General features: G+C 46.7%; 1 protein-coding gene across 1 annotated transcript in view; it reads left to right on the top strand.

The window, feature by feature from the left end:
* The window catches only part of LDB3 (LIM domain binding 3), a gene marked incomplete at its 5' end in the record, with an annotated part of 50,405 nt that extends 41,799 nt beyond the window's left edge, over positions 1 to 8,606 (top strand). The window contains 2 exons of the mRNA XM_080640568.1: positions 2,181 to 2,296; positions 8,252 to 8,606. Coding sequence (XP_080496694.1) covers positions 2,181 to 2,296; positions 8,252 to 8,341 — 206 coding nt within the window. The 3' untranslated portion in view covers positions 8,342 to 8,606. The remainder of the gene's footprint in view (positions 1 to 2,180; positions 2,297 to 8,251) is intronic.
* Positions 8,607 to 18,173: the final 9,567 nt, after the last annotated feature.

The following is an 18,173-nucleotide window of genomic DNA, read 5'->3' as shown; positions in this document are numbered from 1 at the left end:
TGCTGAGCATGGGGTGGGGGTTTCCCTCAAACACCTCAAGTAGACCCATCATCTAGATGCCAACACATCAGTGGACAGTTAAGATATGAATGAATGAATGAATGAATGAATGAATGAGTGAGTGAATAGGAAGGGAAGCCCAAGAGAAGCCTCCAGAAGGCCATCTCATTTTTCTTGGTGGGTTTGGGGATGATGACTCCCCAGAAGGAAGGCATGGCCCAAAGGATTTCAGGGGTTCAGGCAGACAAAGTGAGGTGGGTGTTCCAAGCCTGGTCCTGGTCCATGCAGAGGCGTGGAGGTGGAGGACAGAGCCCAGGGCATCTGGAGACCAGTGGGGAGTAAGAAGAGAGAAGTCAGGAGTGGGTACAGGGTTTGGAGATGGTGGCCTATAGCGCTGTTTCTCATCCCACATTGATAACTTCCTACAGAGCGGAGAGTGAACCATAACCTGCTGTGTTCCTGAAGGAAGCAGAATAATGTTTTCCTCGTTCTGGTGTGTTGATAGATTTCTGCTTACTGAACAAATTAAATGTTTGGTCAGAAACAAGGTTCACACACTGCAATATGTGTAAAAGCATTTGCATGTTAAACTAAATTAAACCCCAAAAGGGAAACTATGCATTGGAAAATATGCAAGAGATGGAACCTACCAAAGCTCAATGGCAAGTAGGTCACTGGAGACAGCCTGAAGTCATGGAATGGGGTCAGTTCATCACGCTCCTCCACTGTGTGATGGAACCTCTGCAGCCAGACTCCTGGTCTTTAAAATGGGAATCCTTCTTGTTCTCAGAGCTGCTGTGATCAAACAAGACACGCAGAGAAGCAGTAATAGCGGCCTGGCACATGGCACTGGAACCAGTTCCCTCCACTCCTCTCATCATTCACAAAGACACTCAAAATAAGAGCCAACATTTTGAGGATTTGTGTCAAGTCCTTCACATACATGATCTTACTTATTCTGTATAACAACGCCACGAGTTAGGTGCTGTAGTTATTCCCATTATATAGATAAGAAAGTAGAGGCACTGAGAAGTCAGGCAACTTGCCTCAGGTTTGAACAATTCCTTAAGAAAGCTGGGATTTGAACCCGGCTCTTTCTTTCTTCAGAACCCAAGGTCATAACCAACCACCAGGCTACTGTCCAGAAAGCCGCCGTAAGGAAAAGCCGCTGGGCAGCGCTGTGGAGACAAGTACAGCCTGAGGAAACGAAGGCTTGGTAGAAGTCGTCAGGGTTTTCTAGAGAACCTGGGAGAGTGCCCCAGTGTGCAGTGGGATTGCTGCCCCGGGTCCCTGAGCATGGCTCCCGTGGCCGAGATGCACAGGGCCTGGCCCTGGTGTCTCAGCCGTGGACTCTGGCGAGGCCCTTCCCTCTTTGATCCCGTTTCCTCAGCCACAAAGTCAAACCAAACCAAACAGAAACACAATGGTAGTTCAGTCTTCGAGGGATTTCACAAAGGTTAATTTCATTCATTGATTTGTTGATTCATTGGTTCATCCATTCACTCATTCATTCAACACATATGTGCGCCAGGCACTGAGCTGGGAGTACAAAGACCTTCACTGAGATACCAGTAAATAGTATCATCTATGTGAGAATGCTTGGTAAACTATAAAGCATTATACAAATAATATTTGTTTTTATTATCTCCTTGGCGGCGGGGGTGGGGGTGGGGGTCCGGTGCGGGGAGGGGAAGGGTATATGTCCCAACAAAGTAGCTCAATTATTATTTCCAGGATTGAAAATTTGCTATTAAAATAAATGCCCAATAACAGAAGACAGACCAAGCAAAGAACACTCTATAGGTATTACAAATGTTAAGGGCTCTCATTCTTCCAAAATCAGCAGAGTTGCTGAGAAATTTTTTCCTTTTTCTGTGACTGTCTGTCTGGCTGTAAGAAGGAACAGAGACAGAGAAGCTCAGCTGCAGAAAGTGAATGAGAGTTTGAGAAAGTGCTTGCAAGTCAGACAGGCACAGGGTGCTAACTAAGCCTCAACCTGCATGATTCCAGTTCTTAATGGAAAAGGAAAAATAAATCTTGTAACTGAGTGTTTTGTCTGCAAGATGACAAGTAACCAGTTGTTTCCCCCACTGCCCTGGCCCTGGCCCAGGGATTGGCTGGCACTGGCCGGGATGCTCCTCCTCACTGGATGCTGGTCCTTACTCTGCCTTTCCTTTCAGACTACATCACTCTGTTCAGCACCAAGTGTCACGGCTGCGATTTCCCTGTGGAGGCTGGTGACAAGTTTATCGAAGCCCTGGGACATACCTGGCACGACACCTGCTTCATTTGTGCAGTATGTTTCAGCCTGGGGTTCTGGCTTTCTGAGAAGGGGCAGGAGGGACCTAGAGGGCCAGACCCACACTCTACATCCTTCCAACTCTGGCATTCTAATATTCTGATTGTTTATAAAAGCTGGAAAATACCATGATGCCTTGATATGTTGCAGTTGAACAAAGTTTTATTACTAATAATTTTTATTAACCAGTATGGCTTTGTTACTCTCCATTTCATTAAGGACAACAGAGAGCCCAGGATCTGCCTCACCAGCATCATTCTTAGTAGGTGAGAGCAGTAAATTATGCTGAGATTTAAAGAGAGGCAGATGCTTCTTATGGTTATAAGTTGTTTCAGATATGATGAAGTGATTCAAGAGTTTCCCCCTAAATTTTCATCAGGATCGCTAGATTGGAGCTTATTGACTAGTCCTACAAAAAGGTGAGATAAAGTTTCTTTTGATACAACCTTTAGAAAGTAGGATTGAATGTCATTTCATTTTCCTAAATGGTCTTCTTCTTGATGTGTAGTTGCCAGGAGATAAGCCCTAGATTAACTATTAACCATGTGCGATGTATTTCTGCTGAACAGCCCGGTCATTTTTATCAGGGAGATTGGCATTTTCCTTCCAAGGGCTTTGGGTTGGGGAGAGGACACAGCAATGAGCCTGCTGACATTTAGCTTCTGCATTAGAGTTAGGGAATAGCCAACTTAATTTGGGAAAATTAATGTGCTACTACTATTTTTTCCTTTTTATCAGAGCTGATCAAGGTAAATTTTGGGGATGTGTGAAAGATCTGTATAGTTTAAATTTGAAGCGTTTTTATAAACTTATGACAAAGGACCACCCAAGTCATAAAGTTTACTGCTATACACTTCAGGTTTTACAATTCATTTCTATACTGCCCGCTCAAATTAGTGGGGTGCACTGTATTCACTCTGTGTAGTAGTCTGCTAGGCCTACCATAACAAAGTACCATAAACTAACGGCTCAACCAACAGAAACGTTTTCTCTCACAGTTCTGGGGGCTAGAAGTCCATATTCAAGGTGTCAGCAGGGCCGTGCTCTCTCCTCGAGCTCCTGGGTTCTGCCCGCAGTCCTTGCTGTTTCTTAGCTTCTAACTGTGTAACTGTAGTCTCCAACTCCATCATCACATGACTGTTTGCCCTCTGTGTGTCTGTGTCTTCGCATGGCATTCTCCTCTGTGTGTGTCTGTCTCTGTGTGCTGCTCCTCTTAAAAGGACACTGGTCGTATTGGATTAAGGGCCACCTCACTCCAGCATGACCTCTTCTTAACTTACATCTTCATCACATCTGCAAAGACCCTATTTCCAAATGAGATCACTGCTGGTCCCTACGCTGGGTGAGCTGGGGGTTGGGACTTCAACAAATAAAATGGGGGGTAGGGGGGGCCTGCTTTTCCAGATCTTTGCACAGATTCTCTAGTTGCCTTTTATAGTCTTTTAAACACATCAGGGCCTGCACTCCAAAGAGGGACAATGATATAAATATGCTGACTTTGGGGTTGTCCCCAGTTCAGCAAGGCACAGAATATGGCTCTCTGACCCTTACATTCCAGCTATGGCTTGTCTGATCCTAAGATGCTGCCTACAAGTCTGATTACCCAACTTCGGCAAGAATCCAAGAGACTTGGAGAAGGTCCAGGGGAGACAGTGGCACAGAGGCCTCTTCTCGTAGGCAGGCTGATGAGGTCTGTGTCGCATGGAGAGGGAGCCATGGAAAAAGTGGGTGTGGGTCTGCTCCCTTGAGCCCACTGTGTTTGGCTGAGAGGCATGATAGCAAGCACAAGTCCCAGAGGGAGAACCAAAGAAGCAGTAAAGCTTAGGGCTGTTCAGACTGAGATTACAAATATGTTCTAGTCAAGTGTGAGAGACCCATAGCTCTGACCAAAGGACTCGCCCAAAGAAACCAGACAAATCCCATCCTTTGGAGAATCAACATGGAGAATCATTATGTCCTCACCCCAACTAGCCCTGTGTGGCACTCACTGTCCTGTTAGGATATATCAAAGTGGAACATGGCTTGAATTTTTGGAAAACAATCTTTTAGTTGGAAAACTCTGAGGGTTTTCCTTGGTTCTCTTTCCAAATCACTTTTAATGAGAATATATTTTTCTTTTAATTAAAAAAAAAAAAAAAAAACAGTAAGAAAGGAAGATCAGGACTAGCTCCCCCAGCTGATGGTGTTTCCCACAGTTATATCTCAGGAGAGCACATCCTTTAGCCCAGGGGTGGGCAAACTTTTTGACTCGAGGGCCACAATGGGTTCTTAAACTGAACCGGAGGGCCGGAACAAAAGCATGGATGGAGTGTTTGTGTGAACTAATATAAATTCAAAGTAAAGGAGCGGAGGGGAAAGAGAACAGGATAGAACAGCCGGATCCGGCCCGCGGGCCGTAGTTTGCCCAAGGCTGCTTTAGACTAATTCCAATGACCAAGTTTGGGAGCACAAGAGTATTCCAGAACTTCCCCATGAAGGAATTTAGAATCTTGAAAGGAAAGCAAAGCTAGCATATACCAGCAATTCAACAGCAGCCAACACAGCATTTCTGAAGTCCCAAACACATAAAATGAAGGCTTAGAAAAGGCAGGGTGGGTCAGGGTGAGGGCTCAGCTCCTGTCTGCCTTTGGCACATGAGTTCCAGGGAAAGGATCTGGGTCCTACCTTACTGGGGGAAGGATGTCTTCCTGGCCCCTTGTTTCCTCCAAGTTTAGTTGGTTTCTGGCCCTTCCTCACCAGCGTGGGTAACAGGAGGGGACGCTGGTGACATAACTTCTGTGGTCAGTGCTCAGGCTGCTGCACCTGGCCTATTTCATTGCCTTCCACTCTAGCCGGCACTGTTCATGGCCACCACTCCTTCCCAGCCAGGCCCTGATGCTCCTAGACCCCGAAGCTGGGGAGGCGGGCCATCCCTGCTGTGCCCGGTGCTGAGTAGGCTGGAGACCCCCCTCCACCATAAAGCCACCATGCATCCTGCCTGCAGCCTCCTGGCCCAAGACACTCATCTCATAAGGGAGCCACCTCTGAGGTTCTGGCCCTACCTCATCTTTGGTCTTCAGTCCCCCCAACTCCCTGTCCAGCCTGATTCATCCCAGAGTTCTCACCAGCTGCCAGCACTCTTGCAGACCAGGCAGGGTTGGCAGGCATCTCCTGGCCAGCTCACTCCCGAGCTGTCCTTCTGTCTCCAATGAAACCTATCTCCAGTTGGATCTTGAGCGCCACCTTCTTGGGCTTGGCTCTAAACTGTCATCAGCAGCTTGAGGCCACCACAGGAGCCTGGTTACACTCAACATGACTGCATCGCCTGGGATGTTTTCAGACACTTTCAGGTCATTGTCTTCCAGAGCCCACTGACAGGGCTGTGGGACCCTAAGTGTGGCATCAGAGCTTTGCACACGGGGCCACCATGATGCCACTTTTCTTTCCAACTCTCTTAGTGGACACACGCTCACGGACGCAGTTCATCTCAGAGGGTGATTCCTCCATCTGTATACCTCCCCATATGCGGGAGCTCCACCGGCATTTCTTTACCCAATGTTAGTGTCCTGGAGGTGGTCCCCAGTTCTACTCCCCGTTAGGGACCCTCATTGCCCTCTCTGAGGCTGGGCCAATCCCAGCCAATGTGGCTTCCCAGCTGACTCTGACTCATTGGCATTATTGCCCACCCAGGGTCAGCCTACATATTGGTAGTCTAAAAGCTTGGCGGGCTAGAAGCATTTTTCTAAATCTGTTGAGATCTTGCTTCCAGATGTATCTTCTGTTTGGCTCAAATAAATTTTTATAAAGCTTCTCTACAGGTTTGGACATTCTTACATCTACAACTGAGGCAGGCACTTTGCTAAACAATGTACATAAATCTCTCAGTCATCAGACCTTCATGGTATAATGCACACGGAACCCAACTTCAGTGCCATTCCCTTTCCCTTCCTTCTTCTTCTTCTTCTTCTTCTTTTTTTTTAATATATTTTATTGATTTTTTACAGAGAGGAAGGGAGAAGGATAGAAAGTTAGAAACATTGATGAGAGAGAGACATCGATCAGCTGCCTCCTGCACACCCCCCACTGGGGATGTGCCCGCAACCAAGGTACATGCCCTTGACCGGAATTGAACCTGGGACCCTTCAGTCCGCAGGCCGACGCTCTATCCACTGAGCCAAACCGGTTAGGGCTCCCTTCCTTCTTATCATTCTTTTCTCAGTGCACCTTCCTCCTTGAGGCAGCAGCCAGGCATCTTTGCTCGTGGCTGATGAAGTTTCCTTATGGAAACCATTATCATTATTTTCTATTTTCTATGTAAGAAAAGACAGGCTCAGAAAGGCTAAGTAACTTGCCAAAGGTCACACAGTAAGTGACGAAGCTTTAATGCTATTTTAGGTAATCTGACTTCCCAGGCCACATGTTTAACTAGTTACACCATACTAAAGATGAGTAACAAGTTCTTTACACCTCCGGAACACGTGGGCTAGCAGGAGTGGTAGAAATAAACACATTAAAAATAAAAAACTTGGAAGGCTACCTCTACACAAGGTCGTAAACCCAGAATAATTTCAAGTAAACATAACCCTCTCTGCTGTGGGCTGTGGGGGAAATGAGCTTAGAATCGGAGTCATGCAGACCTGGACATGGGCTCCCAGCTCTGTGCTTACTAGGTCTGTGGCTTAACCAAGACACTCGGGCTCTCTGAGCCTCAGTTCTTCAATTGTGAAATGGGGAAAAGCCATCCCCATCCCTGGCTTTTGTGAGGATGAAATGAGATCATGCACATGGATGCTGCCATCCTGCTTGGCCCTCAGTACCTCAGCAGGTATTACCTTGCACCCCTCTTTCAGTGACATCTCCATCTTCAAACTGTGCTCATGTCACCATCATGGGAAAATATTTTGCCTTTTTTTCATATAACATTAACCTGCATTCACTTTTTCATATTTGATTTATCTTTTTCATGGTGGCATTCCATTGGGAAAATGTAGCATAAAACTGTTTTTAGTTGAGCACAGGTTGCTTTCTTGTCTGTGCACTAGTTTCTGCTAAATCAAGTTCTGCAGCGCTGGCCTCTGGGGTGCAGGGCTGGCTCCTCCTCTGTACTAGCCACCCCCAGCTGCTCACGCCCAGGCAGTGCACAGGCGCCACGTATTGTTTTTTGTTTTTGTTAATCCTCGCCCGAGGATATTTTTCCTTTGATTTTTAGGGAGAGTAGAAGAGAGAAGGAAAGACAGAGAGAAACACCGATGTGACAGAAACACATGGATTGGTTGCCTCCTTCATAAGCCCTGACCAGGGCCCAGGCCGGGGAGGAGCCTGCAACCAAGGTACATGCCTTTGACTGGAATTGAACCCGGCACCCTTTGGTCCGCAGGCCGACGCTCTATCCACGGAACCAAACCGGCAAGGGCGGCAGTGTGGACTTTTAATTACTTTTTTTCACTCTTTGGCTAGAGGTATATAAGGTTAAAGGTGACAAGCTATTGCGGGATTTTTGTTTTGGTTTGGTTTTTTATTTTACTAAAATAAGAGTTCTCTAGTGGTATTTGTGGAGCTTTTCTTTTTCCTTTAATTGTGAGTGAGGATAATTTTCTGATGTGTTTGCTAGTTTAATAACGGTATTTTTTTAGACGTTAACCATCTCTGTGGATATTGACTTATTAACTAGTATTGGTTCCTTGTTAATTTTTGGATAGTGCCAATTGGTCTTCAGCATGTATATTTCTCTATTCCATTAATTTAATTTAATTTAATTTAATTTAATTTAATTTAATTTAATTTGAGTTTTATTCCATGTTCCTCTTTGGAAGTCTAACCCATCGAGTCTGCTTCCGTAGTTACGACTTTGTAGTGGGAGAAAGGGCCTCCCCCATCTGCCCAGGACAGTGCTTTTCCTAAAGGGGTGACAAACCTTTTGCGGGTGCTCCCCGCCTCGTGGCCTGCGTCACGCTGGTCTGTTTTCTGTCCCAGGTCTGCCATGTGAATCTGGAGGGGCAGCCGTTCTACTCCAAGAAGGACAAACCCCTGTGCAAGAAGCACGCGCACGCCATCAACGTGTAGGGAGCCGGGGGCCAACGGGACAGGCGGGGCTGCTGCCCGGGCGACCGCCGGAGAAGGCGGCGGCGGCGGCGGCGGCTGCTGCTGCTAGAGGGATGGAGACGGAGCAACTGAGCTCTTCTGCAGTACAATTTAGTCTTTCTTCTGCACACAGATTGTGTATTTGCATAGTTCCGCGTAGAAGCCAATGGAGATTCCTAAACCAAGGCAGTAATCAATCCAAGACTGGATTGCACTTCGGACATTTAGGACAGAATTCTGAGAATTCAAAAGTGAAAAACAAAAAGTAACTCTAACTTTCCCCAAGTGAGGCACTTCCTGCGGCCACCAGAGCCAGGAGAGCGGGCGGAGGAGGCTCCAAGGCCTGGCTCCCAGGTTCCGGGCAAGCAGCGCCACGTGCCCGACGGGGCGGTGTCCTCACCAGGCAGGTGTCCGCGGAGCCCAGAGGGCGCGGGGGGGGGGCGGAGGGGGGGGCTCCCTCTGGGGAGGAGGTAGCGTCCTAGCTAGTGCGGCTCAGACCTCAGACCTGGGAGGAGCGCGCCCCGTCAGGGGAGCCCCGCCTCGCAAGGCCGGGTCCTCTGGGGCCCTGCCCCCACCCCGCAGCCAGAGGCGGCTCTTCAGCTCCTCTCTCAGTCGGAGGCCCGCCATGCCCCAGCAGGCTTAGCTCCTTTTTGACTTGCGCCGGGAAAGTTTAATTGGGTTTTCCCGGCTTCGCTTTACTGCGCGTGAGAGATCGAAAACCCGCCCCGGTTCTGTGTGGCCTTGTTGTGCGCGTGCGGCTGGGGGCCCGCCGCCCAGCAGGGCGCGTCCTCCCGCAGCCCCGCGCCCCCCCCCCCCCCCCCGCCACTCCGCCGCAGCCCCGCGGGGGGCCCCCCCCCTCCCACCGCGCAGCCGCCCCGCCCCCGCAGCTTCGTGGCCCGTGGAAAAAGAGGGAGGCGGCGTCTGGAACAGGGTGGCGGGATGGGCTGGGGGCATGCCCACACTCGGGGCGGCGAGAGGGCCCCCCATTCCGCCAGCTTCAGTCGAAAGGCAGGCTGCGCAGGCCTCCCCCCCAGCACCGGCCTCCCAGGTGGTCCTGGAAACCCTGGCCCGCGCGCGCGGTGCTGGAAGGAAGAGAGGGACTGACACATACTCATGGCCATTTTGGCTAATGTTTTGAAAATGTATGAGCTGGGTTGATCAAGCAATTGTTTAAAAATATTTATTAAAATAGAGTAATAGCGTTGAGCAGCATTTTGGAGCTGTTGGGTACACAAAGAGAAGCTTGTGCTGAGTTGGAACCGGTACCTGGTCTCCCCTCTGGGCAGCTCGTCCTGCTCTGCCACAGGCAGTGACACTAGTGGAGGCTTCTCACGTGTGCACGACACTTAGCGCTCTCCCCGCCCCCTCCTGTCCTCACGCGGTGTGGGCCCTCTCTTTGCACACTTGAAACCTTTTATGCGAATGCGTTAGAACACTTCTGAGCACTGAGCTTCCAGGGACTTGCTACCGAATATGTCCCTTCTTCCCGAGAGAGGGAAGCAGCTAGATGTGTCCCTCGCAGGAAGCCCGTATTTCATTTCCAGGTAAACCCTCCAGCCCCCCTTCTCCCCCTCTCCCCCGACCCCCCAGGGAGCACCAGGAGGGACATAAATGAGCTCCTGCCAGGCCCTCACTCAGCGAGGTCGCTGTGAGAAAGCACAGGCACAGGAGTGCCTGCAGGTTTTGCAGGAGCTGCAAACAAGTACCTTGAAGCATTCTGTTATTTTTGGAAAGTTCAAAGGCACAGGGACAAGGTGGTTGCAGACTGTACAGAAAGGCTCTAGGCAGCTTTCTCTAAAACAAAACAAAGCAAAATAAAACAAAATTAAATTATCAGGGACTGATCTTGAGGAAAGGAGAAAGTTCCCTAGAATTGTTTCCAAAAATATCTTTTAAAATGGTACACACACACACACACACACACACACACCACGTGTGATGATTAAAAAGTGTGTGATCATTGAAAAGTGAAATATCTCAAAGGAGAACTTCGTAGTCCTTTATTGAATCGGTGTTTCCACATCTCAGAGCTAGTGTAGATTTTGAGGAACTCTTTTATTTATCAGAACACAAAACAAAAAGGTTTTTAGGGCAGCAGGGAAAGGAGTCGTTTTGAATTAGGTTTCTTGGTGTTTCTAAGTTTGGTATAGCCTCAGTGTGAAGGCTGTATCTATTTCAGGTTAACACCATGGATGGCCAGAACACCAAAACAATTTTTAATAGTCATGGTGTGGAGTACACTTTGGGTCTGCAGTTTCTGTCTTGGTATTGTTCACATTTATTTAACATTTATAAACATTGACTCTTTGCAACAGAGTGACTTGGGCTTGCAGTGTTTGGGTTAGGAACCTAGCTTTTCTAATGTTAACTTTTCAACACACATACTTTTTTTTTTGCTTTGGGATTTCTTTTTTAATTTTAGGATTTCAGAAGTGGAATGTAGTGTGTTAGAAGTGTGCACAAAACTATTTGGCATGGTTTTTGTTTTGGTTTTTCTTGCCATGTTAATTCTACTTTTTAGCAAAATAAAACTTCCCAAAGACTGCAAAAACAGTTTTCTGTGTGAAGTGTTTCATGAGACACCAAAAGCAGGGTTTTCTATGTGGCCACGAAAGAAGTCCGGGAGGATGTGAAATGCCCCTGGAGGAGCAGCCCACGGGTGCTGTGCTGGCCCGTGGCCCCAGGAGCACACACTGCTCCCAAAGCGAAGTTTCCAGGTAAATGAAGCCCAGACTTGGCCTTTCTTTTGGAAAGATTTATTTATTTAGCTACTTGGTGATTAAATATTTCATATTTATTTTTATTCTGCTCTACATGGCTTCATATCTAAAAAAGTTGCTGTATTTTCTTCCATATCCTTAGTTTTGAAATAAGCTCAGAGAAAAAATCCTCTCAAAAGAAAGGTCTTTTTGTTCTTAATGGGTCCTGTACTTAACAAAACCAACTCTTTTCCAAGGTACTTCGTTTCTAGGCATTACTTGAAAAGAAAGGACATTTTCATAATTTACTTTTGAGTATCTAAATCATAATTTGAAAGAGCTATGCAATTACAAGTAGAAAGAAAATCTCATTATTTTAGTATGTTTTAAAGCTATAGCCATTTCTAAAATCAGTGAGGGAGGAACTGAAATTTGGGAGGGATCTCAGAGATCACCTGGACATCCTCCAGATCCGGGGGAGGAGGGGCTGAGGGCCCAGAAGGGAATGGCTTCCCAGGATACACCAGCCAGGGATGCAGGGGGAGCAAGAGAAGAAACATGGACTTGGACATGGTAAACCAGGCTTATAGCAAGGCTGATCTTAGCCCACTTACGTGACGCTGGGACAGTCTCTCCAAGCCTGCCTCTTTACCTGAAAATGAGGCATTAATACCTGCCTCACAGTGACAGTTTGAGAACCACATGCAATAACTTTTGGAAGAAAATTGCAATACAAATGTTAGTTATTACTATCACCGATAAAGTGTGGTCAGAACCCAAGCCTTCACTCCTGCTTCATTTTCTTAACTCCTCCAACTTCTCCATCCAGAAAGAAATCCATTGGTAAAATCAGCAGCGAGAATAAATATGACACAAATAGCCCAGAAGTATGAACCACATAGATCAGAATTTGGTTTCCAGTAGTTTCCCTTATCCATGGGGGATACCTTCCAAGACCCCCAGTGGATGCCTGTATATACTGAACCCTATACATACTTTGTTTTTTTCTAGGTATACATATTTGTGATAAAGCTTAATTTATAAATTAACAATAATAAAATGGAGCAATTATAACAATATACTGTGATAAAAGTTATGTGAATGCAGTCTGTCTCTCTCTCACAGTCTCTTATTGTACTATACCGACAGTATAGATATGCTGAACAAAAGGGGAATTCACAGCTCAGGCGAGATTCCATCATGCATGCAACTCATGCAATTTAAAACTTACGAGTTGTTTATTTCTGGAATTTTCCATTTCATATTTTCAGACCACAGCTGACTGTTGGTAACTGAAACCACAGACAGTGAAACCATGGATAAAGGGGGGCTACTGCATCTTGTACCAACATTTCTGTCCTCTTCACTGAGGACTTATGAACAAAATAAAAATTGTTTATTCATTTGCTCACTTACTCATTCTTGTAACAAATATTTATTGAGCATTTACTATGTGTCAAGCACTGCTCTGGACACTGGGATCATGATAGTGAATAAAAGGCAAAACACACTCTTTTCATGGAACTTAGATTCTAGTAGTTTGGAATCAGCCAACCAAGATAAATAACTAAATTATGCTGGATTATTTCTGAGGAGAAAATTTTTCACAATTTAAAGCTTCTCTCCAGGGTAACACCAGCACTGAGCTGACTTAGACTCCTTAATAATAAAGACATGGCGTGAAGGATGGGTTTTGGATCCAATGCCAGAAAACAGCTACAGGGCAGGCAGGTGAGCTCGAGGAGCACTGGGTCCCTCAACCAAGAACCTGCTTAACTTATCTGTGCACAGAACATGGAACTCCAATTTGGAAGACACTGCCTAGCGTTTGAGTTCAGTCTTTCCTGTACTCCATCTTTCCCAGAACAATCCCAATATCAAATCATATTTCTTGATGTTCCACTTACACATTTGAACCGTTTCTACAACTTGGGCTTTATTTTTAGAGCCACTTTAAGTTCACAGTATAATTGAGCAGCAGGCACACAGATTTCCCATGCACCCTTTGACCCCATTCATGTATAACCTCTCACATTATCAGCATCCCCACCAGATCAGTGCATTTATTACAATCGATAAACCTATGTTGACGCATCATTATCACCCAGAGCCCATGGTTTACATTAGGGTTCACTCTTGGTGTTGCACAGTCTATATGTTTGAAAAACATATTATGACATGTGTCCATCATTATTATATCATACAGAGTTGGCCTAAGAATCCTCTGTTCCACTCACTCACCCCATCCCCCTCTTAACCCTGGCAACCACTGATCTTTTTATTGTCTCCAGAGTTTGGCCTTTTCCAAGATGTCAGCAGGAATCACACAGCGTGTGGCCTTTTCAGATTGGCTTCTGTCACAATATGCACTTAACTTTTCTCCCTGTTTTTTTTCTTTAATAAATCTTTATTGTTCAGATTATTACATTTGTTCCTCTTTTTCCCCCCCATAGCTCCCCTCCACCTGGTTCCCACCCAGTCTCTGCACTTACTGCCCCCCCGCCCCGCACTGTCCTCATCCATAGGTGTACGATTTTTGTCCAGTCTCTTCCCGCACCCCCAACACCTCCTTCACCCTGAAAATTTTCAGTCCACTCCCTTTCTATGCCCCTGATTCTATTATATTCACCAATTTATTCTGTTTGTCAGATTTTTTATTCACTTGATTTTTAGATTCACTTGTTGATAGATATGTATTTGTTGTCACTTTGTTGTTCATAATTTTTATCTTTACCTTTTTCTTCTTCTTCCTCTTCCTAAAGAATACCCTTCAGCATTTGATATAATACTGGTTTGGCAGTGATGAACTCCTCTAGCTTTTTCTTATCTGTGAAGCTCTTTATCTGACCTTCAATTCTGAATGATAGCTTTGCTGGGTAGAGTAAACTTGGTTGTAGTTTCTTGCTATTCATCACTTTGAATATTTCTTGCCACTCCCTTCTAGCCAGCATAGTTTCTGTTGAGAAATCAGCTGACAATCATATGGGTACTCCCTTGTAGGTAACTAACTGTTTTTCTCTTGCTGCTTTTAAGATTCTTTGTCTTTTGTTCTTGGCATTTTAATTATGATGTGTCTTGGTGTGGTCCTCTTTGGATTCCTTTTGTTTGGGGTTCTCTGCACTTCCTGGACTTGTAAGTCTATTTCTTTCACCAGGTAGGAGAAGTTTTCTGTCATTATTTCTTCCAATAGGTTTTCAATATCTTGCTCTCTCTCTTCTTCTGGCACCCCTATAATTCGGAAGCTCCTTGCACTATCTTCATATTTTTGGATTCTTTTTGCTTTTCCGGTTGGGTGTTTTTTGTTTCTTTGTATTTCAAATCTTTGATTTGATTCTTGGGATTCTCTAGTCTGCTGTTGGATCTCTGTATATTATTCTTTATTTCAGTCAGTGTATGCTTAATTTCTAATTGGTCCTTTTTCATATCCTTGAGGGTCTCACTATATTTCTCGGAGGTTTCTAGAAGATTCTTGAAAAGCCTTATAACTGTGGTTTTGAACTCTATATCCAGTCTTTTGCTTTCCTCCATTTCTTTCATTTGTGATATGTTTGTTTGTCTCCGCATTTTGGCTGCTTCCCTGTGTTGATAGAGTGGCTTTGTGTGTTAGGTGTCCTATAGGGCCCAGTGGCTCAGCCTCTCCAGTTACCTGAGGTGGACACTCTTGGTGCACCCCTTTGTGGGCTGTGTGCACAGTCTTGTTGTAGTTAAGCCTTGATTGCTGTTGGTGTCACTGGGAGGAATTGACCTCCAGGCCAATTGGCTGTGAGGATCAATTGTGTCTACACTGGGAGAACTTCTGTGCTGGAGACACCCTTATGGGGCAAGACTTGCTTCAGTGGGGCTTTGGTGCTCACTGAGTCTGTCCCCTGAGTGTGTCTCTTATGGATGTGAAGAGTTGTAATCTGGATAGTCTCACTCTGACCACTGGGTACACTGGCTCTTGGATCTCCAAGGAGGTGCAAAGTCAGCCACTGCCTGAGGCCACCCAGCAGGAGCTACAGAGAGATCTGCAGATTCCTCCTCTTTGTTTGGGGTTTGGAGGTACCCAGATGAGGTCCAGCTGTGAAGCAATGCAAGCTGCTGTCGAAACTTGAGCCTTCTTTTGGAGGCTCTGGGGCTCTCAAACCCAGCTGCAGTTTGTTAGGTTTTAGATTGTAAAAGGCTAGGCCATTCATATGCAAAAGCTGCTGTGCACAGCTTGGGTGGGGTGGTAATTGGGTGGGGCATGGTCTCAGGGAATCACCAGGGCAGAGCAAACAGCAATGGCTGCCTGTCAGCCCTGCCCCGAAGAGGTCCCTGGGTCTCTGTGTCTCACGGCACCATGCAGGAACAATGATTGCTGCAAGCACCTCTGAGAGAAAGCCGCCCTCATGTTCCGGCCTGATGTCAGACAGTGCAGTTTCTCCCCGTATGAGTCTGGGTCCCCAGAGTCTCGCCCGGAACTGGAGTTCAGAGCAAGCGGGAGCTTGTATCTCCCTCCCAGTTGAAAAAGACAACAGCATACCCAGTTGCCAGTCCTTTTCCACGCGCACCTCCGTTCCTCCGCACTTCACCTCCGTACCTCCACACTTCACATCCACACCTCCGCACCTCCTACCAGTCTCAGTGTGCTTTTCTCTTTCCTTCTAGTTGTATAAATTCCACTCAGCCAGCTTTCCCATGGTTCTGGATGATACCCGTTTTGTCTTTTAGTTGTAGTTTTGAAGTGATTGTGCGAGGCAGCAAGTTCAGGTGTTTACCTATGCTGCCATCTTGGTTCCTCCTCTCCCTGTTTTTTCATGGCGTGAGAGTTAATTTCTTTTTAGCACTGGGTTATATTCCAGTGCAATGGCTGACCCTTTCTTCTCTGACATCCTGGGGGTTAGGCTTTGCACAGGGACGGAGGATGATGGTGCAGAACAGCCTCTGCTCCCACGAAGCTCACACTTTAAAGGGAAGAGATGAGCAATAAACATGTAATACATAATCAATCGGAGATAAATAGTGCTATGGAGAAATGAGTAGGGTGATGTGTTGAGGGCTGGAGTAGCTACTTTTGGTTGGGTGGTCAGGGAAGAATTTGCTGGGGAGGGGACATTAGGGCTGAGGTGAATGATAAGAATGTAGAGTGTCCCAGACAGAGGTGAGCTAAGTGGGAAGGCTTTAGGGACACTTTGGCATGTGGAAGGTACAGGGCCTGAGAGCAGAGGGAAGGAGAGGGCAGCAGCAGGAGGGTGACAAGCACAGAGGGCCTGGCCAGTCATGGTAAGACATGCAGGTAATGACTTCAAATGCCTGCCAATGCAGAGAGAGAATATTTGACTATAAGAACCTCATTTTTTTTTGTTGTTAATCCTCACCCAAGGATATTTTCCCCATTGATTTTCAGACAGAGTGGAAGGGACGGGGAGAGACAGAGAGAGAAACATCGATGTGAGAGAGACACATTGATTGGTTGCCTCCCACATGTGCCCAGATGGGCTGGGATTGAACCTACAACCAAGATACGTGCCCTTGACCGGAATCAAACCAGGACTCTTCAGTCTGAAGATCGACACTCCAACCACTAAGCCAAACCAGCTAGGAGCAAGAACCTCACGTTTGATAGAAGAGTGAAGTTTATTTTTCCTATGAGACTTCCACTTGAAAAAAATGTCTAAGTTGTTTATCAAGTGGTTCTGGATGAATATGGCAAAACCGTCCACGTTGTTAAAGTCAGAAAGCCCAGTTCTGTGTGGGCATGGCACACACCTGTTTTCTTGCCTCTGGGACACACGGACCTATGCTGAATACACACCCGCACAAATGCTGTGCACACACTATTTTACTTCATTAGAATCACACTGTACATACTATTTGGAGATTTGCTATCTTTTAAAAACAATTTATTTGGGGGGATCGCTTTGTAAGTTATATAAATGTTTGTTATAGCCAGTTAGACAAACATGAGCAGAGCAAGGACAATGGACCAGGTAAAGAAACACACCAGGGCAGAAAGCCCCCCGTGCCTAGCAAGGGGCGAAACCGGGAAAACAAGAACCTCACCGCCAGGGTAACCTGTCCTCCTCTAGCACATCGCTGGTCACGCGGTTTGGACCCCCTGACCTTTTCTTCCCTAAAGATAACATCTAGAACAGCCGTGGGCAAACTACGGCCCGCAGGCCAGATCCGGCCCGTTCGGCTGTTCTATCCGGCCTACGGAGCCGAAAGAGCGCAGGGTTCTCTTGCTCTCCCCTCCGCTCCTTTACTTTGAATTTATATTAGTTCACACAAACACTCCATCCATGCTTTTGTTCCGGCCCTCCGGTCCAGTTTAAGAACCCATTGTGGCCCTGGAGTCAAAAAGTTTGCCCACCCCTGGTCTAGAAAAAGAGAGGAGGATCCAAGATGGCGGTGTAGATAAATACCTAAACTGCTGCCTCGCACAACAATTTCAAAACTACAACTAAAAGACAAAACGTCTATCACCCAGAACCCTGGGAAAGCTGGCTGAGTGGAAGTTCTACAACTAGAAGGAAAGAGAAAAGAGCATTGAGACGTGCACAAGCACTGAAAAACTTAGGTACGGAGGCGTGCAATCCGGGTTGGTGGCAGGCATTGCTTTTTTCAACCCGAAGGGAGACAAGCCCCTGATTACTCTGAAATCCAGTTTCTGGGGAGACGCGGGAGACCCAAACTCCTATTGGGAGAAGCTGGACTGTCTGCCATCAGGTTGGAAAGTGAGGGTGGCTTGCTTGCAGAGCTGCGCGCAGGAATAATTGTTTACTGTGCTGGGGTGGAGACGCAGAGCCGGCTTACTGGCAGCCATCGCTGTTTGCCACGCCCTAGCCTAGTGACACCCTGAGACCCCACCCCGCACAACCTACAAACCCACCCAAGCTCCAAGCAGTGGCTTTAGCATATGAATGGCCTGCCCTATTGCAGCTTAACCTAGCAAACTTGCAGCCCGGGTCAGACAGCTCCAAAACCTCCAAACCCCAAGCAAAGAGGAGAAAACTGTAGTTCTCGCTGTAGTGCCTGTTGGGTGGCCTCAGGCAGTAGCTGACCTGCACCCCATTGGAGATCCAGAAGCCAGTGTACCTAGTGGTCAGTGTGAGACACCAGATTTCAACTCCTCACATCCATAAGTGACACAT

This window comes from Plecotus auritus (genome assembly GCF_963455305.1).
Source record: "Plecotus auritus genome assembly, chromosome: 9".
Lineage (NCBI taxonomy): Eukaryota > Metazoa > Chordata > Mammalia > Chiroptera > Vespertilionidae > Plecotus > Plecotus auritus.
Note: the sequence above shows the minus strand (reverse complement) of the source record. Positions and strands in the feature narration are given on the sequence as shown.